The following is a 24,503-nucleotide window of genomic DNA, read 5'->3' on the forward strand; positions in this document are numbered from 1 at the left end:
TGTGATGAGGTTTTCTCTATACACACTGTAGGCCTTCAAATGTTATTGTTGACTTTTTTCTTTTCTTTTTTGTTTTTTTTTTCTTTTTTCGTTTTTTTCTCTTTTTTTCTTTTTCTTTTTTTTTCTTTTCTTTTTTTTTCTTTTTTTCTTTTCTTTTTTTTTTTTTTCCATTTTTTTGTTTTTGTTTTTGTTTTTTTTTTTGCTGCACCAAATTTAAGATTGCCCTTTTGGGCAAGCAGTGGTCTCTAGCTGTTAAAACATTTCCTTAGTGGATCACAATAGCTTCTAAAACTGCCTTTCTAATAAAGGCCATCAGAGAGGTAATACTAAACTGTGCATTTGCCAAATAAGAATATGAATTGTATAAAAGCTCATATTCCAATCCTAGGTCAAATGGCAAAAGTTCTACAAAGTTGGTTTCCATGTTTGTATAAAAGCTCCGACTGATTTTATGTATTTTGCTATGAAATTACCTTTGGGTCTTACCAGTATACCTCTACTCAGGAATGTGCAAATGATTTTATACAGCACGATGCTAGTACCGCTCTGTACGATAGTAAGATTTTTTTTTCTTTTCTAAATGGAAAAAAAAAAATATCCCTAGTCAGAAATAAACTGACAAATTTACATTCTCCTCTCTTAAAAAAGTAAATAAAATAACATTATCCAAAATGTGAATTAGCTATAAGACATACAATTACATAGATACATATCAATACAGCACATTCAATCTGCCAAAAAATTAATGATTACAAAGCCAGTATGGACGCTGCAATATCAAGAGATGTATGTACAATGATTAGAGCATTCAGAATTGCACTATACCTACAGGCAGTCTGGTTCTTAATTAAATTACAGGTGCTTTCTGAGCAAAGTGAAAAGGTAACCTGTGTTGTTTGTGGCTGGGAAAGTAAAGAAGAACGTTCTACCACGACTTAGGAACTCCTTGGACTCCTCTAATAAGCCATGCATTTTCTCTCTTCCCTTTGTTGTCTCCCAAAGAGTGATTGATAGGGAAGTTTAGACTTGGGCCAAATAGTATGATACTTAAAGTAAGACCAGTGTCGTGGCCTAATTCCTACTCCCCAGCAGGTTTAAAACAATCTTGATTCATTTCCTTAAATCCTACTTCAACTCAAGCTCACCAATACATGTGCTGTGTTTTTTTTTTCCTTTGCATTTGTTGATCAATTGCACGTAGAGAACTCCCAATCTCTCTCCTAGTAGGTTCAGTTACATAAATACATGTTCTATAGAACACTGACGAGCTACTCTTGAGTCCACAAGTCTTCCTTAGGTTCAACTTAACCAGTGACCAGTTTAGAAAGATCCCAAAGGTGGTAAACCAGCAGGAAGGTAAGGTTTTGCAAATTAGAGGCGTCAGAATACTCAACCAATGTTCTTGGCAGACCTACTTGACCTTAAAGAACATAAAGAGTAACACTGGCTTTAAGTGACGAGACAGCAGATTTCGTGTTCTATCACAAAGACACTGTGTTACGTTACATTGCCGATCTGGACACGCAACATGGAATGGACACTGAACAATGTGATCTCACGGCAAAGAAAAGAATGGACCATGCCAATCAAATTTACAGTTACCGACTGTTTGGTGTTTCGGGGTTGTTCTCAGCCAATTACTTTAGGACTCAGTCTTACTCTCCTCCATTTTAAGATACTGGCTTTTATCTTTTACATTTTCACCATTTTCCTTTCATAAAAAGCCAGCTTTGGCAACACACACCCATAATAAATTCTGGCCCAAACACTAAGGGGGAAAAAAGGGAGGAAAAACCTGAACCAAGAGGGGGAGAAACCAAGAACAACCTAAGAAAAAGGTTCTGGGTAGCAGCCTTTGGGGTAATGTAGTGTCTGTTGGCATATACATATATATATATATTTTTTGGCATCTGCAATTTAAAGAGAGGGTTAAAAAAAAAGGGTGGGTGGAAGGATTATGGCACATGGCATTAAAAAACAAAAACTGTGTGTCTCTGTTCTTGCCTTACTGACTTGTGCATCTCTCTCTGAGCGACCAAGCTATGGCTGAAGGTAGAAATCCAAAAGAAATGACACTTAACCGTAAGATGGGCATCTGTCATCCTAGCCCAAAGTGAGGCAAGACAATATATTTATATAAAACACCTCTGTATGTGTATCCAGGGCCATACAGTGAAAACCACAGTATTAATATTTAGAATCCTTCAGCGAAACTACAAACATTGAAATTAAGCTGATGTCAATGGCTTAAATCAAATGATGCTGTCCTGACTGTATCATTTGGGAGAAAAACTTGACCAAGAATGGAACTAAGGTAAAGGCCATTGTAACCTGGGAAAAATTGAGGTTGGGGGGCGGTGGGTATGGGTTAGCAGAAGGGCAATCAGCTTTGTTTTGCTCAATAGAAAAGAAAAAAAAAAAAAAGAGAAAGTAACAACCCTTATCTGGGTGAGTGCATGACTGAGGATTTAAAATACATTGAGTCACAAGGTTTTGCCTAAAAAAAAGAGAGAGAGGAAATGTGCTGGGACTGTACTTCAGCATCCTGTTTTTCCTCTGAAGAGTTTAAATAAAATCATAATATTTACTACAAACTCTGTGGACACGTTCACACAGAGTCCGGGACGGCAATAAATTAGTATTATGCAAATTGTTTTCCACAGAAATACAGTCCCTCTTGTACAGCTTCAATAGCCCACCAGGGAAGGGAAGGGCGGTGTCGAGGAGGCACAATTAGACCAGGTTGTACTCCTTCAGGTTCAACTGGAGGATGGTGTCCTTGACGGCAGCAAAGACAAAGCGGATGTTCTCGGTGTCTGTGGCGCACGTGAAGTGGGAGTAGATAATTTTATCACTGTCTGGGTTCAGGTCCACGAACATCTTCAGGATGAATTCTCGAGCTGCCTGGGCATCTCTCTGGGGTCCTGTTGGCCAAGGGAGGAGAGGGAAGGTTCGTCAGCTGATGTGTTAATGCCTTCGCTCAATAAGGGCTTACGGGGTCACGAAACTGGTGCGGAGAGGACAGCCGCACGGCACTGTGTCATATGGTTCCTCTCTGGCCCGTTCTCTGCCCGTCCCTCCGCCTAGCTTCTAGATGCCGGTCTTGCTGAGCACACCACCTTGACGCAGTCTTCAATGTACTACGTGTGGTAATGAGGAAGACTGGTTTTAGATTTTCTTAGCTTTATTTAGGCTCTCTTCCAGGCCAAACACTGTCCTAGATGCCTTGAAATAGGACTGCGGTCTATTGACCTACTGACTATGATCTATTGAGGACACGTTAAAAAATTAGTTAATAATTTTGCAATTAAGTCTTACACCAAAATCATGGGCAAAAACTGGACCTCATCAAAACAAGAAAACTTCTGTGCATCAAAGTTGTGCATCACTATCAAGACCGTGAAGAGACAACTTACAGAATGTGTAGAATACTGGCTAATCCCGTACCTCCTACGAGGTTAGTATTCAGAAACTAGAACTCTTCCAACTCAGCAACAGCAAAGGGATCTGATTAAAAAATAGGCAAAGGGCTTGAAGACACATGTCTCCAAAGATCTACAATTGGCCCATAAGCACATCCAGAGAGGCTCAGCATCATGTGTCACTGGGAAATGCAAATCCAAACCACAATGAGATACCACTTCCTATCTACCAGAGGGGCTAGCTCAGAAAAAGGTAGAAAATCAGTGTGGGCAAGGATGCAGAAAAATTGAAAGCCTCATGCACCGTGGGTGGGAACGTACCATGGTGTAGCTGCTGCGGAAAACAGGTGCATAGTTCCCCCAAAATCTCAACACAGTATTACCATATGACCTAGCCATTATATTCCTAGGTATATGTCCAAAGGAAGTGAAAGCAGGGACTGGACAATGAGTTTCACTGCTGTAGTATTCACAACAGCTAACAGGTAGAAACGACCCGAGTGGTCATCAACAAAGAAAAGAGGAATGGATAAACAAGAGGTTGGAGACACACAACGGAATAGTAGTGAGCCGCAGAAAAGTTGCCACAACATGCATGAACCTTGAAAACGTGATGCTAAGGAGCCAGACAAAAGAACAAATGTAGGACTGCACTGAGACGAGGCACCTATGATAGGCCAATCAGAAGAGACAAACCACATTAGAGGTTACTGAGAGGTGGGGGCAGGGGAAATGAGGAGCTACTGCTTAACGGTTAGAGAATTTCTGTTTGGGGTGATCAAAAGTCTCGGGAAGAGGGATGGTTGCATTAATGTCACTGAACTGCATGTTTTAAAACAGTTAAAATAACAAACTTTGTTATGTATTTTACCATAATTTAAAAATTTACCAAAAGGCACTGAACTGTGTGCTTTAAATGGGTGAATTACATGGTTATGTGAGTTATAGGTCAATAGAGTTGTTTTAAAAACCTATTTAACAGGGGCGCCTGGGTGGCTCAGTGGGTTAAAGCCTCTGCCTTCGGCTCAGGTCATGATCCCGGGGTCCTGGGATCGAGCCCCGCATCGGGCTCTCTGCTAAGCGGGGAGCCTGCTTCCTCCTCTCTCTCTGCCTGCCTCTCTGCCTACTTGTGATCTCTCTCTGTCCAATAAATAAATGAAAAAAAAAAAAAAGCATAAAAAAAATAAAATTAAAAAAAAAAAACCTATTTAACAGATCCTGATGAATGTATTGATGTCATCCTGAAATTAATGTTAGTTAGTAACATCGAAACACTGCCTCTATCAAGTACTGAGCATCTGTGTTTTAGTCTTTGAGGCTCTATAGATGTACATTGGCATTTTTTTCCGGTGAGTTCCGTCCAAAGAAAGATGGCGGTCATGTTATATAACCTTCTCCTCCTCTACTTCCTTCTGTCTGACAAGACACTCTCAGGATCCACAGCTTCCATTTTTTTTTTCTATCAATATTCTTGTTATCTATTGTTTAGGACAAAGAAATATTTGAAAATTCAACTGAGGGCTTGACTATCACTTCTAACAAAAGGAATCATGGTTTTTTGACAGCCAACTTGAAGACATCAAGCCAGCCTTACTGTAAGTTGGGGATTACCCCCATAAGCTTCTATCTAACTCTGCCAACAGGAAGGAGGAAAGAGCCATAAAGACACAGTTAACAAAGGTAATGTTTCAATTTTCAACTTCAGTGATCAGAATTGAAATCCTTGTTGGCAATTAAGAAGGCAGCATCATAATGAAAATGCCATACAAATACCATGACAGTGTCTCATCTTTCTCAGTGTGCTATTAATTCACTAATTTCACAGCAGTAATAATATTTAAAACCAGGACTAATAGGTTGTTGGGGTTGGAGCAGCTTCTTATTTTCATAAAGGAACCCCATCTTCCTGGTTTGTGAAGGAAGTTCCCTTTGATTTTAGTATTTACTCAATTCAAGGGAAAAGGGCTCTTTTTACTTAAACCCTAAAGAATATCAGAATTAGACCCAACCAAGTTCAGCGAAGAGCACTTGCAGTGTGTTCAGTTTTTAAGCATAAATTACATGATTTGAATAAACACAAACTACAAAGAAATCATTCTAGCCATCCTAGCAGGCACAGAATTCCACAGCCTCTAGGAACAATTCTGCAATTCACGTCCATGTGGAAACAGTAATTTCTCTTCCTGAAGAGAAATACAGAAATGGCATTCATTATGATTAAGACCTTCTAAGTGCAGAAATGTGGAAGTGTGAAATTCATAATACTATAAACATGTTTGTTATAAAAACATCACTGCAGAGTCAGCCTAGAATTTTTTTAGTTGTAGCTCATCTTACAAGGGCTTTGTATGAAATGACAGCTGTGTTTGCTTTGTGAATAAGTGTCTTTTTTTCTTCCTCCATGGCTAAGTTGCCTCTGTGTGTTATGTGCATGTTGGGGGAGATTAGTAGTAAAAAAAAAAAACCCAAAACCCTCACATATGTTCACAGTTTCAGACCTTTGCCGTGTATGCACATCTGGCAAAAGGAAAATGCTCACGGCGATGGGGAATCTGGGAAATTTACCGGATGAAGGAGAGAGGGAAAGAGATTAGAAGGATGTGGCAAAAAGGAAAAAACAAAAAACAAAAAAAACCCCTAAACATCTATCACAGAGAATAAGTCTTGTGCTATAGAGAAGTCAAGCCCAGGGGTGGTGTGTTGTGGGTGCTGTACTGAGTAGCTTGAGTCTCCGTGGCTTTGCTCTGTGGGGCAGGCGGTGCTGTATTTAGCCCCTGTTGTCCTGTATGCAAGCCCATCATGAAAACCTGCTGGCCTAGAGTGGGGGCCATGTATGGTGTGGGGCGTCATTTCCTATTTGTTGGTTCTCACGGGACTCTGAGATAAGCGAACAGTCTAGAGGTGTAAGGCAAACGTGTGGTTACGGGTAAGCGGGATGTTTCATGCATATCTTCTACAGGTCAATCTTGTGTTGGAAGACTGGAGCATTGCTTTTGGAAACCAAGTTGGCCACCTGCAAAGTTCCTTCTATAGTTTCCTCAGGAACAGTGAGGGACACAGTCTCTGGCATTGATAATTTTGCGGCGGACCAGTGGTCAATAAAAAAGCATAAAAATGAAAAGACTGCTTAGGCTAGGGAAGTAGTTGTTTTTGAAGGGAGAACAAAGCACAAAGGAAAATGCCCTTGGATAGGGGAGGGGAGCACATCGCTAACAAATGATGGAGCGTACTGTTTCTAATACCCTATACCATCCCCAAATGTTTCTATTTCCATCCAGCAACCTTTAGAATCCTAGACATGTTTGAGAAGGGAAATTGAGTTCACGAAAGATGCAACCCTTCCTGTTCTGGGAGCCGGCATTGTACCAGATGCATGTGGGATGAAAAGATGAGAAAAACTCCCTCCTTGAGGTGTTTGTATCTTCACAGAAAGCTAGGAAGCCGAACTGAATATTCGCTTCTTGAAGTAATCACCTTTCTGAGGGAGCTTTTAGAAGTACAGAAACCTCGAACTGGTACCCACTGCAGATCCTATGTGGATAATGTTGCATACGTACATCTTTAGAACCCCTTCTTTGGGTTTGTGCTCTTCTCTGTGCCAGATCCCATGCTAGGGACTTACATAGGATTCTACTCAATTCTTTTCTACTTAAGAAGAAACTGAAAAGTTGAATAGACTTGTCTAAGCCAACAATGCCCATAAGTGGCAGAGCTGGAACTTGGTGACATTCAGAGCTGTCCTCTTAACTACTGTTCATCTGCATCTGGGTTTGGCACACTTTCTCTATAAAGGACCGGAGAGTAAGATTGGTTCTGGGGCAATATGGCGACACTGGAAGGCCCTAAACTCCCCTCCTTCAGGATACACCCTATCCACACCTACTGTTAGAGCAAATCCTCTTGAAGAACTAAGGGCTGACTGTACAGCTTCAGGACAACACCACAGGGAGAGACCACATAAAGAATGGCAAGAGAGAGGAAGACACGGGGATGAGGGGAGCCCCACCCCTAATGCTACCAACTGTGGCAGAGAGGGACCGTACTGAGGGACTGTGAACAGATCTGTCTGTCCATGGGCACAGAAAAAATGCGGAGGGTTGCAAGGGCAACTCGAATGTAAGGGACCAGTCTTCAAACCTGCCAAAAGGTGGAGGAGGGAGCTGCTGGAACTCTCTCCTGGTCAGAGGGGCTGGTAGGTGCTACAGTTGATGCACCTCCCCACCTTGATGGAAGTAGGCTGTGGGTGCCCTAGCTGGCCTGCTGCCTCAGGGAGCCCTGGGCCCCTAGCCCATACGACCTCCTCTGCCCTCCTACCAAGGTGGCCCCAGCACCATGCACACTGTGACCCCCTGGTCAATGCTCACTACAGCTTTAGGGATCTCACCAAGAGAACATGGGTGCAAAGCACACCGGAATGTTCCAGGCTCCTACCACGTTGGCTTTATAGCAGCCCTGCCAGGCCCCCCTGGGATGCCCTGAGACGTGTACCCCGACTCGGCCCCAGCTACCCTGCATGGTGCCCCCTGTGTGGACTACCCTGGGACACCCTGGCTTGTACCTACTTGAACTTCAACTACCCTCCCAGAGCATCCTCTGAATAGAGAGCCCTGGGACCACCCCTTGTGGTTAGAGCCCTAGGATCCCTGGCTTGCACGTACTTTATCTTCAGTTGTCCTGCCTGGGATATGTTGGCTTGTGTCTACTCCAGATTTAACTGTCCTGCCAACACACCCTCAGCATGGAAAGCCCTGGGATCCCTCAGCTTGCACTCACTTCAGATCTCACTATTCTGCCAAGGTGCTACCTGTAAGAGCCCCAGGACTCAGGACTGCCCCAGTCCATGCCCATTTCCACTCCAGCCATCCCAGCAGGGCAACCCCAGCATGGAGTGCTCTGGGATTCCCTGGCCCATGCCAGCCACAGCTCTGGCCAAAGTGACCAGGCACACACGGTCTACACAGGGGACAACCATGCATGAGACTATTCCATCAAGTTTAGGAGAAGGAGCCGTTCTGCCTACTTCATAGAAACAAATGCAGAAAGTCAAGCAAAATGAGCAGACAGAGGAATATGCTCCAAACAAAAAACAAAAACAGATAAGCAATATGCCCAATAGAGTTTAATGGTCACGAGGATGCTCACTGGCTTGGACAAAAGAGTGGAGGAACTCAGAACTTCAATAATGAGATAGAAAATGTATTTTTAAAAAATCAGAATTGAAGAATACAATAACTGAAATGAAGAATACACTAGAGGGAATCAATAGTAAGTAAATGTATGCAGAAATGCAAAATAATAAGGAAGACAGGGTTGATGGAAAGCACACAAGCTGAATGGTTTAAAAAAAAATGTTTTTAAATGAGGATAAGTTAAAGGATCTCTTGGATAACCTCAAGCAAACAGCTGCATTACAGGGCACCAGAAAGAGAACAGAGAGAGGCAGAAAACTTAGTCGAAGAAGTAACAGCTGAAAAGTTCCTCTGTATAAGGAAAAAAACAGACGTTTAGGTGCAGAAAGTACAGACAGTCCCAAACAGGATGGGGCCCACAGACACAACAGGTAAAGAGAATTTTAAAAGCAGCAAGGGAGAAGCAAAAAGTCATGTAAAAGGTAACCCCTTAAGTCTCTGAGCTGACTTCTCAGCAGAAATACGGCAGGTCAGAAGAAAGGGGGATGCCAGCTCCACAGTGCTAAAAGGGGGAAAAAAAAAAAACCCTGCCATCAACAAGACTACTTGGTGAGGTTATCTTTCAGAATTGAGGGAGGGATACTGAGTTTCCCAGATAGAGGAATTCTTACAAGAAATGTTAGAGTGACTTCTTGAAGTGGAAAAGGCTACAGTTGGAAGATAATTAGGAATAAAAAGATGAAAAATGGGATAACACATAATACATAAGTGGGAGTAAAAAAGTTCTTCTAGAACGTATTCAAACATCAGCAACCGTCCACTTGACGGACTGCTATATACTTAGGATGTTATATATGAACCCCATGGTAACTGCAAGCGTAAAACCTTTCATATGGATACACAAAAAAGAAGAAAGCCAAGCACAACATTACAGAAAGTCATGAATCACAGAGCAAAAGCAGAAGAAAGGAACAGAGAATGATGAAATTTAACAAAATGGCTGTAACTACAGAGCTATCAACAATTCTTTTAAATGTAAATGACCTAAATAATCCACCAAAAGACATAGGGAGGCAGAACAGATTAAAAAACAAAACAAAACAGGGCCCTCTAAATGCTGCCTACAAGAGACTCCCTTCAGACCTAAAGACACATGCAGACTGCATGTGAAAGGACAGATAAAAATATTCCTTACAAATGAAAGTGAAAAAACGCTGGGCTACCAATACTTATATCAGACAAAACAGACTTTAAAACAGACTGTAACAAGAGACGAGAGCATTACATAATGATGAAGGGGTTAATCCATCAAGAAAGTAAAACAATTGTAAATAGCTCCAATACTGGAGCAGCTAAATACAGAAAGTAAATATTAATGATACAAGGAGAGAAACTGACAGTAATACAATAATACTAAGGGACTTTGAAACCTACTTACATTAATGGATACATGATCCAGGCAGAAAATCTAGACGGAAACCATGTTTTTGAATGATACCTTAGATCAGATGTATACAGAAATATATGTATGTATAGATACATTCAGAAATTCTATCCAAAAACAACAAAATACATATTGTTTTCAAATGCACATGAGACATTCTCCAGGAGAGATCACAAAACAAGTCGCAATAAATTTAAGAAGACTGGAATCATATCATGCAACTGACCATGATGATATAAAACTAGAAATCAGTAAAAGAAAAAAAAATGGAAAAAACAAACATGTAGAGGCCAAACAACATGGTACTAAACAATCAATAGGTCAATAAAAAAATCTGAGAAGAAATGAAAAAATACATGAAGACAAATGAAAGCACAAAGGGCCAGAATCTTTGATATGCAGCAGCAAAAGCTGTTTCCCAGCAAAAGCAGGGAAATTAACAATGATACAAACCTACAGCAAGAAATGAAAATCTCAAACAATCTAACATGACAACTATAGGAACTAGAAAAAGAACAAAGCCCAAATTTAGTAGAAGGAAGGACATAATAAAGACCAGATCAGAAGTAAACAAAACAGAGACTAAAAAATAGAAAAGATCAATGAAACCAAGAGCAGGTTTTTTGAAAAGATAAACAAAATTATAAACCTTTAGTCAAACTCCTCAAGAAAGAAAGAGAAGTAACAACCAACTACAGAAATACAAGGGATTATAAAAGACTACTACAAAAAGTTATATGCGGACAAATTGGATAGCCTATAAAAAATGGATATATCTTCTAAAACTAAATCAGGATGAAACAGAAAATCTGAACAGATCAATTACTAGTAACGGAATAGAATTGGTAATCAACTCCCAACAAACCAAAAGTCTAGTACCAAATGGCTACACAGGTGAATTCTACCAAACATTTAAAAAATATCTATTCCAAATCATCTGTAATAATCTATTATAAAAATAGAAGAGGGGCACCTGGGTGGCTCGGTTGGGCGACTGCCTTCATGATCATGATCCTGGATTCCTGGGATCGAGTCCCGCATCGGGCTCCCTGCTCAGTGGGGAGTCTGCTTTTTCCTCTGACCCTCTCCCCTCTCATGCTCTCTCTGTCACTCTCTCTCTCAAGTAAACAAATAAAATCTTAAAAAAAAAAAAATAGGAGAAGGAAAGCTTATAATGCCAGCATTACCTTCCTACCCAAATCAAAGTCACTACAAAAAACCCCCTACAGGCCAACATCTCTGATGAACTTAGATGCAAAAATCAACAAAATATTAGCAAATCACATTCAACAATACAGTATGAGGGTCATTCACCATGGTCATATGAGATCCATTCAGATCCATTCCAGGGATCCAAAGTGGTTCAATATTCACAAATCAATCAATGTGATACATCCCATTGATAAAATGAAAGGTAAGAACCATATGACCATCTCAAAAGATGCAGCAAAACCATTTGACCAAATTCAACATCTGTTCATGATGAAAACCCTCAACAAAGTAGGCTTAGAGGGTACGTATCTCAACATAATAAAGGCCACACAGGAAAAACCCACAGCCAACCTCCTACTCAATGGGAAAAAATTCTTTCCCCAAAATCAGGATGTCCACTCTCACTACTTTTATTCAATATAGTACTGCAAGTGCAAGTAACAGCACTCAGACAAGAAAAGGGAATAAAAGACATGTAAATTAGTAAGGAAGAGAAGCAGAGGGAATGGGAGAGGGAGAAGCAGGCTTCCTGCTGAGCAGGGAGCCAGATGAGGGGCTCGATCCCAGGACCCTGGGATCATGACCTGAGCTGAAGGCAGATGCTTAACGACCGAGCCACCCAGGCGCCCCTGTCCAGTGCATTTCTATACACAGAAAAACCCTACAACTCCACCAAAACATTACTAGAAGTAATAAGTAAAGCTGCAGGACACAAAATTAGTACACACATATTGGTTGCATTTCTATACAATAATAAAGAAGTAGCAGAATGAGAAATGAAGAAAAGAATCCCATTACAATTGCACCAAAAATAATAAAATACCTAGGAATACACTTAATGAACAAGGTGAAAGATCTGTACTCTGAAAACTACAAAACACTGATGAGACAAACTGAAGATGACACAAATATCTTCCGTGCTCCTGGATTGGAAGAATCCGTATCCTTAAAATGTCCATACTATCCAAAGCAATGGACAGATTCCATAAAATCCCTATCAAAGTACCAAGAGCATTTTTCACAGAGTACAACCAATCCTACAGTTTGTATGGAACCACAAAAGACCCTGAATAGCCAAAACAATTGTGAGAAAGAACAAAGCTGGAGGTAGCACAATGCCAGATCTACAGCAAAACTGTATAATCACAACACTAAGGTACCGGTATAAAAACAGACACACAGATCAATGGAACAGAATTGAGAAATAAACTCACACTAACATGGTCAATTAATCTGTGACAAAGGAGGCAAGAATACACAATGGGGAGAAGACAGTCTCTTCACAGCGCTGGGAAAACTGGACAGCTACATGAAAAAGAATGAAACTGGACCGCTTTCTTGCACCATATGCAAAAATAAACTCAAATACAAAAATAAACTCAGAGTGGATTAAAGACCTAAATTTTAGACCTGAAACTATAAAATCCTAGAAAAATACAGAGGCAGTGATCTCTTTGCTACTGGCTTTACCAACATATTTCTAGCTATGTCCCCTGTGGCAATGGAAACCAAAGCAAAAATAACCCTATTAAAACTACAGTAGCATAAAAAGCTTCTGCACAGTGGAGGAAACCTTCAACAAAACAAACCTACCACTCACCATGTGTCTCCCATCATACTAAAATGTCATACATCGGTCTAGTGTAGCCTACAATTGCATGAGTTTGAGCCAAAAATCCTGAGAAATTAAGTGACTTGATAATGGTTCTACAGATGGAAAGTACTGAAACTGGGGTATGAACCTGCATAGAGTGATTTCAGAGCATGGGCTCTTGACACAAAACTATTCTCTTTCCAGAGAGAGGTGAGAGCAGCCCGTGAACAAAACGGGACCATAATGGCTGAAACACCATTGTTCAAAGCTGTGGGACTGTTCCCTCCCATGATCCACTTATTTCCAAACATGTAGGGTTTTTTTGTTTTTTGTTTTTGCTATCACTTTCAGCATTGTCAGGGGACTGAAACATTTGAGGTCCTCAAAGAGCGGAGCAAACAGTCATTTCTACTTCATCAATCACACAGGCGGGCTTTGCAGACAAAGGCAGCAACAATGGGCTGCACGGTGTCAGCGCTTGGACTGGCTGGGCAGCCAAATGTACCCCCAGCTACTGGGCTGGCTGAAGAGTGCCCACTTACCATCATATTCCGGGAAGTAGTCAACTAGGTGGGAATACATAATTTTCTCCTCTAGAAGATCTTTCTTGTTTAAGAATAGGATAACCGAGGAGTTCTGGAACCAGGGATAGGTGATAATTGTTCTAAAGAGTGCTTTGCTTTCCTCCATTCGGTTCTGGAAAAGAAATCAGAAAAACAAGGCATGAATTACATGATTACTCCATCCGTGTATTGTTTTGGAAGTGCAACCCATTTTCTGCAGGCATTCAAACTGTAGTTGTTTTTATCAGGATTTAGTTGCAAAGGGTTCATGACACCCATCGGCTCTTTCATTAAGAAACCTCTCAGACTGACACGGGTGACTAGCTCTTCCTCCGACAGACACACTCACCGCTAGATCTTTCCCACCCGCAGGTCAAGAAAAGGCAGCAAAGGGGTGGGCGGGCCAGGGCCCTGGGGCCCCTGGGCGGGGGGTGGAGAAAAGGCAGCAAATTTGGGGGAGTCCTCCTTTGCCTGGGGATACAAAAGCCTTGGTGCACGGGGACATTTCTTCCCGGCCACACGGATGATACTTTCCAGCCGCCCGATTTAGGGCTGTGCGTGATGACCAGGATTCCAGCGGCGAAAATGCCTGCCTGGGATTCAGTCCACTTCCACTGATCCCAAGGGTGGTAGAAACCATAGCCTCCTCCTCCCATGGCACCCAGCGTGATTCGGGCCCCAGGTCCAAATCCAGGCCCCACATCCCGTGGAACAACTCGTCTCTGGTTTATGGTCATTAGCTTAGCCAACCAGCTCGTCTGGTCCCATCAACCCCAGGAGTGGGGCTGGGGACTCTGGAAGGAGAACCTTGATTTCATGCAGAATGTGGACAAGGACTCCTACAGCTTTAGGACTTCTGGCAACGGTCTTGAAACAGAAAAAGAAACTAGGTCCTGCTCACGTGCTTTTAACTACTTGGTCAAACTATGCCTGACCTTGGTTCTGCCTCTGGATTTTCAGCAACATCAGCCAATAAGAATCCTTTAGTTTTGACGCTAGTTTGAACTGTGTTTTTCTGTTTGTTATATAACATCCTTGCGATGGGGGATATAGCTGGATACCTCCCCCCTCCCAAGCTTCCAAAAGGAAATGAATGAATAAATGATTTTCAAGGATGACCACGAAAACCGGGGACTGACGCTGTTAATGTTTTCTGCTCAGAGTTTGCCTTCCTGATGTAGAAGGTTCCCTAAGCTGCATAGCACAGGATTACAAAGGTCAAATTAAGTCTCCTTCATAACCCTTCGACAGTAGTTCCAGGAAGTCTCCAGGAAACTCTGTTCACCAGGGAGAATTTTTTAGATCCTAAACGTGTCTTATTCTTTCCTTCTGTAAAGTGGGCCAATTCAAATCAGGTTGAAAAGACCCACTTGGCAAAGAGAGGTTTTCCCAAGCTTTATAAAGCGGATGATCACCAATCTCTTTAACTTTTAAACTTCCTGCCTATAATTGCTTATTTAAATACTAAGCACTGTGGGAGTAAATCAGGGAAAGGTGACTTCATGGCTCAAGGGACAATGTTTATTTCACTGCATACATTTCTCTTTTGTATAAATGACATGCACGGCTTTTAAAAATATCTAGCTGTATGCCTTTTACTGGTTATCATCACCAGTGGCAAAATTTTAACCCCCAGAAACAATATTCATTAAGAAATCATGTCTCGGAGTCTATGATTTTATAGGTTGGAAATTTCAGGACTGAAGAAGAGCAAAGGCCCTCATAAGAACTAAAAGAACTTTAAAAGACTCTAAAGAAGGTTAAATTAAACAGTGACATCCTGATGGGACAGTTAACATTTTTTTTTTTTTTTTCTTATGGCTAAAGAAATTCTAGAAAGGCAGACTGTGGTCTTCAAGGAAGACCTGTTTAAAAGGTGGGTATAGACAAAGGGGCATCAACCAGTGAGTTTCCATTAGAAACAGTTACTATAGTTAGCATTCTCCAGAAGGGATGTGACGTGACCCCTAGGGACAGGGCTCTCTTTGGGCCTTTTCTGGGTGGAGTCCTTCAAAGGTAAGGGACTAGACGCTAGAGGAGACTGGAAAAGGGAGAGAGGTGCTGAGCTCACGGAAAAGGAGGCTCCCGAGGTCTAAGAGTTTCAAGACTGGACTGGAGGGAACCTCCAAGCTCCAGGTAGAGTCTGCTGGGAGAGGACCTCATATCAGCCTGCAGGATGGTGGCCAGGAGAGTGGACTGAGCCCAGCAGCATGTTCCAGGGATGACCTGCCCGGCCGGCTGTCCCTCTGTGCCCAGTGTGGCTGCACTCAGGGCTACTCTGGAAGCAGGACCGCTGGCTGGACTGGTCCCACTGAAGCTTTGCCCATGCGTGCAGCATCTTCTATCGACCAGTGACCATAATGTGTGTATGGACTGGGACTGAAGCTTCTGATTCAGGACAAGCTAGAGAGCAGCCAAGTGGGCAGCTGACCAGCAGGATCTGTATCACTGTCCCTTGGACTAGGTCTACAAGCTCCACCTGGGAACCCGGGAACCTGTGTCCCTCTGGGACATTCTTGTGCGGATTCAGCTTTGGGAAGCACGAGGCTCCAAGGCCAGCTCCAACTTGGTCATAACACCACCTGGGGGACCTTGTTAAGAGCTGCATTCGGATTCAGTGGGGGGGGCGGGGCCCGGGACTCTGCATTTCTAGCAAGCTCCCAGGTGGGGCTGCTGCTGCCCCACAGGGCACTGGGAGTCGGAAGGCGCGGAAAGCTCGCAGAGGCAGGACAAGGACAGACTTCATTTTTGCAATAAGCAGTGCAGGTCTCCGGGTGAAAGCCTAACCGTGCCTCCCTCTTTTTTTTTTTTTTTTTAAAGATTTTACTTATTTATTTGACAGAGATCATAAGTAGGCAGAGAGGCAGGCAGAGAGAGAGAGAGGAGGAAGCAGGCTCCCCGCTGAGCAGAGAGCCCGATGCGGGACTCGATCCCAGGACCCTGAGATCATGACCTGAGACGAAGGCAGAGGCTTAACCCACTGAGCCACCCAGGTGCCCCGCCTCCCTCTTTATTTTGCCCAATTAGGATCCTGACTTGGCGCTTTGAGTATTTACTCCACAGTGAAGTCCTGATGGGCCATCCCCCCCTGTCCACCCCGTGCCATGGGTGAATTTTATAAACCTGTATGCTACGCAAAGCCCCTGGACTCAATCCTAAATGAACGAATGAGGTTTTTATTTCACAAGGTGGCAGGGTGTGTAGAGCCTGAGGCATAACCCACTTTGCTCAGGAAAACCGCAATCTGCGAGGGAACAAACAGCGTGTCCCGGGAGGCTGGGTGGCACTGCCAGGGCATGGGACGTTGCGGAGGAAAACGACACAGCAGGGCCGGGGACACGCAGAAGACTGACGAGAAGCAATGAGGTTCTGTTCGGCTCTCACGAGACACTTAAAGGCAGTCGCGGGGGTGGTGCTCATCACACCCACCTTCTGCGGGGCTTTGAAGTAGCTGAGTTGAAAAGGAAACTGGTAACGGTTTCCCTCGCCCAGACACAGCTCCTCGTGAACCGGGTGGGCCCGGCCTCTGCCGAAGACCCGGTAAGACTGGACAAGTTGTCACCACCCCGCCTCCAACACACACACACACAACTGCTCCTAAACTGAAAGCCAGTGTCTTTCCCGGTGAAAGGGGACCGGATAGAGGTGACACAGCTGGAACAGAGGAGGCAAAGAGAGACGGAGCTGCCAGGTCCTGCCTGGTCTCCGAGCCCCACAGGCATGGGAAGAGGACTGAGGATAGGCTGTGAGGGAGCATGGTGGTCAGTGGGTCCCTGCGAGGTCGCCCTGCCCGAAGTAAAGGTGGCCACAGAAAGGTCAGTCTTGCCCAGACCACACTTGATACAGACTGAATGTGTTTCTCCAAAATTCGTATGTTGAAACCCTACCCCCTGATGTGACGGGTTTAGGAGGTGGGGCCTTCGGGAGTTGATTAGGTCATGAGAATAGAACCCTCGAGAATGGGATTAGCGCCCTTAGAGAAGTGAAATCCTAACCCCAGTGTGATGATGTTAGGAGGCGGGGCCCACAGGAGGTGACTAGGATCAGTGGCCCTATAAGATCCCTGAGAGCTCCCTTACCCGCTCCTGCCATGTGAGGACACAGAGAGAAGCCACAACTCTCTTATCCAGGAAGGAGGTCCTCACCAGACATCGGAACTGCTCACACCTTAATCTTGGGCTTCCCAGCCTCCAGAACTGTAAGGAGTGTTTTGGGTTTATAAGCCATCCCCCTGTGGTGTTTTGTTACAGGAACCCGAAAGGACTGTGACAATGCTTATCAGGTAAATTACTCCTCCCCAGGGCTGGCACTGATCAGGGGGTAAAGCCCCAAATGGAAAAGCATCCCTCCTCCCCAGGGCCCTGGGGGAAGGACCAGCTCCCTGCTCCCCACTCCATAATCACAGGCAGAATGCGGTGACCACCGCGTGTCCTCCCCTGTTCAAACCACCAGTGAGGGGGTCTCACACACCTCACCTTCAAATACTTCATACGGATTCTCAAGATCCCCCATCTCCAGCAAACACGGCTGTTCTGTGCAAACTTCCCCACCCCCCCAACCCATGACTCACACAGCCTCCGGGGAAAGGCCCTGAGCTCCTCATTCTGCCATTCACCACTCAGCATGGCCTGACCCCCACGCACGTCCTCAGCCTAAACTCCGACACAAGTGTCCTCTTCTCCACAAAAACAGACTCTGTGTCCCTGTGTCACAGGCCCCGATCAACAGGACTTTCCCGAGAAATCCTTCCCTGGGCCTCACTTGGATTGGCCCCCGTCTGCCTCCTGCCCCTTCCCACCCCCCGCCGCCCCGCACACACTGGCCTACTGTTCCTTGTCTGCCCATCATTCCTGGACACACACAGGGTTTGCTAGAAGCTGGGAATGAAGGTTTGTTGGACAGGGTCCGGAAGGATGGACTAAGACAGGAGCCTTACCGTGAGTCTAACTCCACGTGTTGGGTGGAAGGAATGGGAAACAAAAGAGGTTGGGGTCACACGAGAAGGAAAGGTGTGACAGGGGAAAGGCTTAAAAACAAAGGTAGTTTTGAGATGACTCTCGATGAAGGAGAGATTGCAAGGAAGAAAGAACAAAAGCAAAGCCCAGGCGAATCTGAACCCACAACTGTGTAAGAAGAGATCTGTGGGAATTCTGTAGAAAACAGTTCATGAGGGCTTCTGAGGGCTATAATTTGGGCATTAAGAAAATTCTCCGCATTGAGAATAGGAAGCATTTCCTCCTTGTTTGCATCTTAGGGTAGGGGCTGGAATGGTCCCAACATGTCAAGGTCTCCGAGCCTCCTTCATCACTCCCCTCACATAAGCTGCCCTGTCTGCTCTCCTGCTTGTTTCCTGTGCTGACAGGTAGGAAGCTCCCACAGGAAACCCCAACACACAGCTCAAGTGCAGCTTAATGAGAGGCAATTCCTTGCCTAGAGCTAGGAGGCCACTGCTTTCCTTTTGGCTTTTGTGCAAACCTCCCTCCCACGGAGGAAGAGGCTGGATCCCATGGACTTGGCCCAAGAAACCAATTGGATGCTGGCTTTCTTCAGGCTCTGTCCTGTAGGAAATATTCCCAGTGGGCTCAAAGGGACACTCTTCCCTGTCTGCGGCCTTTGTGGCCCCACTGCCACAAAGAACTGACATTTGCTCAGAAGGCTGTGGCCCCCTCCTTCCCTCCCACCGAGCTGGCATTTCCCTTTGGCAAAAGTTAGCATCAAACCAGAGACTGGAAAGTCCATTTCTAGAACTTCTACAACTCCTCATTATTTTGCCAGTACATCCATGCTCTTCTCACAAAATCCACTTTTCTTTCCCCAAAAATACAATTTAGACTAAGACCCTTAACTCTTCTTGTCCATGATACAAGCCTGCCTCTCCCTGTTGGCTATTTTTCCCTCTTACTAATGGGTTGATACACATTCCCCATGAGATTAGGACGTGGCCTTTAAATTCAAAACTTTACACTGAAGACATAAACCCAGAGAAGAGTTCACTGAGGGCTGACAGTCCTCTACCACCTGGATCCAGCTGTCCCCCCAGGTCCTGTGTACCCCGGAGAAACTGGGGTGAAGCTTTCTAGGGCCCAGAGATGCCCTTCAGTATTGGGGATGCAGGCGAGCGGAGTGATCGCCAAAATACACCAGCAAATGCCAGAGAATGGCCAGGTAGCAAAGATTCTGTGATCCCTGAGCCTTCCGCTAACAAGGCCAAAGCCATACACTCGACTGACATGAGTGAGGTACAGATAGACAAAGCAGAAACATGAGTGTGTCTGTGAAGTGACACGCAATGATCGTGCTTTACGATATTTACGATATTTTTGAACCCAGGTCTTCAGAGTTCCGGGTTAAGACATCTGCTGGCCACACACCCACAATCCATGGCAATTTCAGGGAGCCCCTGGGGCTTCCTTCTATCTGTTGGCACATGATGGAGAATGTGCAGGCAAGAGACCCTACACTGGGGACGCTTTCATCGGTACCATTTCTCTTCTGCAACTGATCTGGAAAGGAGATAGATCATCACAATGTAGGATTTTATGCTTCAGGAATTCATACGACACCACATTTTTTTTAAAATATTTTATTTATTTATTTGACAGAGAGAGAGACAGAGAGCACAAGCAGGCAGAGAGGCAGGCAGAGAGAGAGAGGGGGGAGCAGGCTCCCTGCTGAGCAGAGAGCCCGATGCGGGACTCAGTCCCAGGACCCTGAGATCATGACCTGAGCCGAAGGCAGCGGCTTAACCCACTGAGCCACCCAGGCGCCCCGACACCACATTTTCAATACCACTCTTCACTTTGAATTGCTCTGACCAGCTTCGTGAGTTTTTCTCTGATGTAACTCATTCAAGAGAACCTTATAAATCAACCTTATTCAGGGTCATTACTTTAAGCAAGCAAGCTAACTACTGGGTATTCACCCCAGAGATAAAGATGTAGTGAAAAGAAGGCCCATCTGTACCCCAGTGTTCATAACAGCAATGTCCGCAACAGCCAACCTGCGGAAAGAGCCAAGATGCCTTTCAACAGACAAGCGGATAAAGAAGATGTTCAAGGGAATATTACGCCTCCATCAGAAAGGATGAACACCCAACTTTTGCGTCAACATGGATTGGGACTGCAGGGGATTATGCTGAGTGAAGTAAGTTCAAACAGAGAAAGTCAATCACCATATGGTTTCACTGCTTGTGGAGCATAAGGGATAACATGGAGGACATCAGGAGAAGGAGAGGAGAAGTGAGTTGGGCAAAATCAGAGGGGGAGATGAACCATGAGAGACTGTGGACTCTGGGAAACAAACTGAGGGTTTTAGAGGGGAGGGAGGTGGGGGGATGGGTGAGCCCAGTGATGGGTATTGAGGGCACAGATTGCAAGGAGCACTGGGTGTTGTACATAAACAATGAATCTTAGAAGACTGCATCAAACACTAATGATGTATAGTGACTAACAACACAATAAAAAAAAATAAGCTAGTTTTAATGGAAGGACCCGTGACAATGTAAAATTTGAATGAAAACGGTCATTTCTGGCTTATCAAACATTGAATCCTTTTTTAAAACTGAACATCTGTAAAAATTCACACCTTTAACAGGGAATTAGGAAATGTTCTCTCCAATATTTCACTGACATGTGTCAACTGTCATGTCATTGACATGTGTCAATGCAAAGACAGTAACGCCGAAGCCTTATGAAAAAACATTTGCAAGCTGGTCTTCTGCATATTTCTTTCCTCCCTCAATGATTTAGGAAACAGCTTGGCGTGTTTGACTCTGTGTCCCCAGCAGGATCACATGGTTATGTGTCCTATCTGACGTCAACACTACGAGAGAATTCCAAACATGGTCTGTGCCAAGCTCCTGTGGTTGGTGGGTGGTGGGAGAGGGAAGGGCCAGCACGGTGGGCTGGGGACCTCAGCTTGAGAGATGGTTCTGCCTCAAATACTCCTATGACCTTGGGCAACTGATTGGAATTCGGTTTCCTTACACCTCCCCAAAGTTTGGGAGGACAGAAAGAGACAATGTGTGCAAAGTGCTTAGCTGTGACCCCAGCACACGACAGCTTGTGATGACGGCCACTCTCCGAGATGGCAAGATGGCTGCAAAGGAACCTCTCGGGAAGACAATTCGCTTACCTCAAATCCTTGGCCAAATTCTAAATCCAGTGGAATCTTTCTATTCCCAGGAACTGCACAAAGTTAATCTATCTATGCTTTCAAATCCAGATATATTTGATTTACAAGAAACCGGAAAATTATCCAGGTTTCCGCCAATTGCTCACTTACAGAAAGATTTCCTCCGTTTGTTCATTCATCAAGGGGGAGTATCTTCAAAAGGCCTAAAAAATGTTCAGTGCTCTCAACCCCAGAGCAAACCAAGAAAACAGATACTTAAGGGGAGCAGCTGGAATGACAAATAATTAAACACAGCATCCTAGCCTTTCTACCTCTGCTATCCAAATCAGATGGTAGGAATAGAACTAATAAGGATATTACACACAGCTGGACAGACAGAACTTCCTCCTTCATTTTCGTAGTCTTTGCAAATCTTTGCAAGCGATTATTTGAGATTGAATTTGGCATACACTCCAGACCCGAAGACCGCTCCTGAAAGTTTTACTATTATAATTTCTACCTACGAGTCAATGTATCGTGCTGTGCAGGATGTTTAGAGAAGCAAAGAAAGAGAGCACATTTGCCTGTTACCTCCAGGTCTGAGGTTTCTAGGCAATGAGATGAGGTAAGAGGCCAGGCCCTTGGGAAGTGAACTGATGCAAACCACAGTGGGTTGTAGGAGAAAAGTAGGGGGGAAGAGGGGACAGAGAGAAAGCCTGGAGGGAGGTGATCACATCATCAGACTAAAGAGAACAGAGGACCTCAACACAGGCAAGAGAAAAGCACGACAGATGTTTAACCCTTCTGATGTGGAAGCCCATGGTCCTAGAGACCTAGGGGAGATGGGACTATGATGTCCTTGAATGTTTTCTAGTGTTTTCGTTCCGTCGAGTGATCAAGTAGCAGCCCCCTCACAAACACTACTTTACAGCACACTGAGCTTTATACGTACAGTCACCCTATGTTCCATCATCCTACTAATTTTATGCTACATGTCAGTGATCCAATGTCTATCCTTAACTTACACACATACATTCCTTCTCTTATACTACCCCTCACTTACTGAGCCAGGATTTCGATATTTAATGCCTTGAGTATTCACATCATTGACTTTTCAATTTGTTGACATTCTTCCTATCTCTCCTGTACTCCATTCACACCCAACAGCCCGAGTCACCGTCTTGGGGCAGCTCTGCCACCGGCTCAGGAAAGATAACCACTTCCTTGCTCTTGGACATGACACCCTATGGCCAAAAGCAGCTGTCCTCCCACATCCCACCCGTGCTTCTCAGAAATTGCTCCATCATACCACAAACTTAACTCCCACATGCTGTCACTTTCACTGTGACTCCTCGCCCTCTACTAAGTATCTAGGCACCAGATAATTTCCCTTAGCTGGTTCACAGGGCATTTCTTCCAGCCTAGCTCTCACGACCCGTAACTCCCATATTTCAAAGTTGTTTAGGTTGACTATAATTTCTTTGTTTTTACTGGAGCTAACTGGAGAAGACTTATACATTTTTGCATATTTAAGATACAGATTTACCTGCACCGTTTAGACAGAAGAATAACTTATTCAGCCTTCCAACCTGTCATTAACTCCTTGGGCTACGTCCCCATTCACATAACATATTTCAGCAACAAACAACTCGGGTGGCCAAGCATGGGGCCAGCCATCAAAAGCGTCAAGGAAACAACCAGGCAGATGTACAGAACGTGGCTGACTCTTGAGTGGCTGAGCGCTAACTCTGGAACCCCAGTGGAGAATTCAGAGCACGTGTTGAGAATTCAGAGGCACAACCAGGCTGAGTAAGCCTGTGTTTCCACTGCATCAAGGTCATAGCTTATAGAAACGGCTCATCTACCGAGGTCTACTTGGTTATCTCTTTGCTAGATTCAGCGGACCAGATACAAATCAACTTAAAAGGGACAACAAAGAAGAAAACATGGATTATCTCCATAGACACTAGTGATTCTTCTCTTTGGGCATCAGGTGGGCATTTAATGTTGGCTCCAGGGCACAAGTTAAGGCTAAAAGACTCCATTTGTAACCCACCAGTGTGAACTGTGGAGAAGAGCAAACAGGAAATGGTGGTATGAGAATTCTGAATTATGCTGTGTGCAGACTTTTTCAAAGACCGAGTATCAATTCCATGGTGCCCCATTCCCTTAAAGACCTAAGTTTCTGAAATTCTGATCTGACCCGAATGTTAACAGTAGCAACAACTCTAGAGAGAAAATTTCTGTTGGCTTTCCCCAACACAATCCTTGTGGTTCATTTTCTACACTTTTAAAAATTATTTAAAATAAAGCCTAGTGATTTTTTTTCCATTATAAAATTAATACGGTCATGGTAGAAAATTAAAAAACTAAAAGAGCAGGAAGAAGGAAAAAAAAATTCTCTGGGTGAATTGCCCACATAAAACTATTGGTTTTGGGAGGCCTGGGTGGTTCAGTTGGTTAAGCCGCTGCCTTCGGCTCAGGTCATGATCCCAGGGTCCTGGGATCGAGTCCCACATCGGGCTCCTTGCTCAGCAGGGAGCCTGCTTCTCTCGCTCCCTCTGCCTGCCTCTCTGCCTGTGTGTACTCTCTCTCTGACAAATAAATAAAATCTTAAAAAAAAAAAAAACTATTGGTTTTTTTCCAATTTTAACTTTTCTTAGTCTTTGAGCTATGTGGCTCTAGGGGTTATTTTGTATTGGTGTTGTCTAAAAGAACTTTCTGAGATAAAGGAAAGCCATTTTTGGACTGCCACGTCCACGTCCAACTGAGAAGCCACCAGAACTCGTGGCCACAAAGCACTTGAAGGGTGACTAATGCAACTGAGGAAATAACTTCAAAGTTTTATTTAAACATTGGTCACATGGGACCTGTGGATACCATATTAGTGCAGTTTTAAAGGACTGTGTTATTTTGTCTATAAAATATATCCTATATTTTGTTTTCAACACTATATCCAAAGCACTTTTCTGTTTAACAATTCATAAATATTTGAATAACTTCATAAAGTTATAACGAACTTAACGA

General features: G+C 44.0%; 1 protein-coding gene across 1 annotated transcript in view; it reads right to left on the bottom strand.

The window, feature by feature from the left end:
- Positions 1 to 201: 201 nt before the first annotated feature.
- Positions 202 to 24,503, bottom strand: part of GNAQ (G protein subunit alpha q) — a gene marked incomplete at its 5' end in the record, with an annotated part of 302,948 nt that continues 278,646 nt past the window's right edge. Inside the window, 2 exons of the mRNA XM_080820525.1 lie at positions 202 to 2,924; positions 13,344 to 13,497. Of these exons, the coding sequence (XP_080676651.1) occupies positions 2,734 to 2,924; positions 13,344 to 13,497 (345 nt within the window). The 3' untranslated portion in view covers positions 202 to 2,733. The remainder of the gene's footprint in view (positions 2,925 to 13,343; positions 13,498 to 24,503) is intronic.

Source organism: Martes martes (genome assembly GCF_963455335.1).
Source record: "Martes martes genome assembly, chromosome: 12".
Lineage (NCBI taxonomy): Eukaryota > Metazoa > Chordata > Mammalia > Carnivora > Mustelidae > Martes > Martes martes.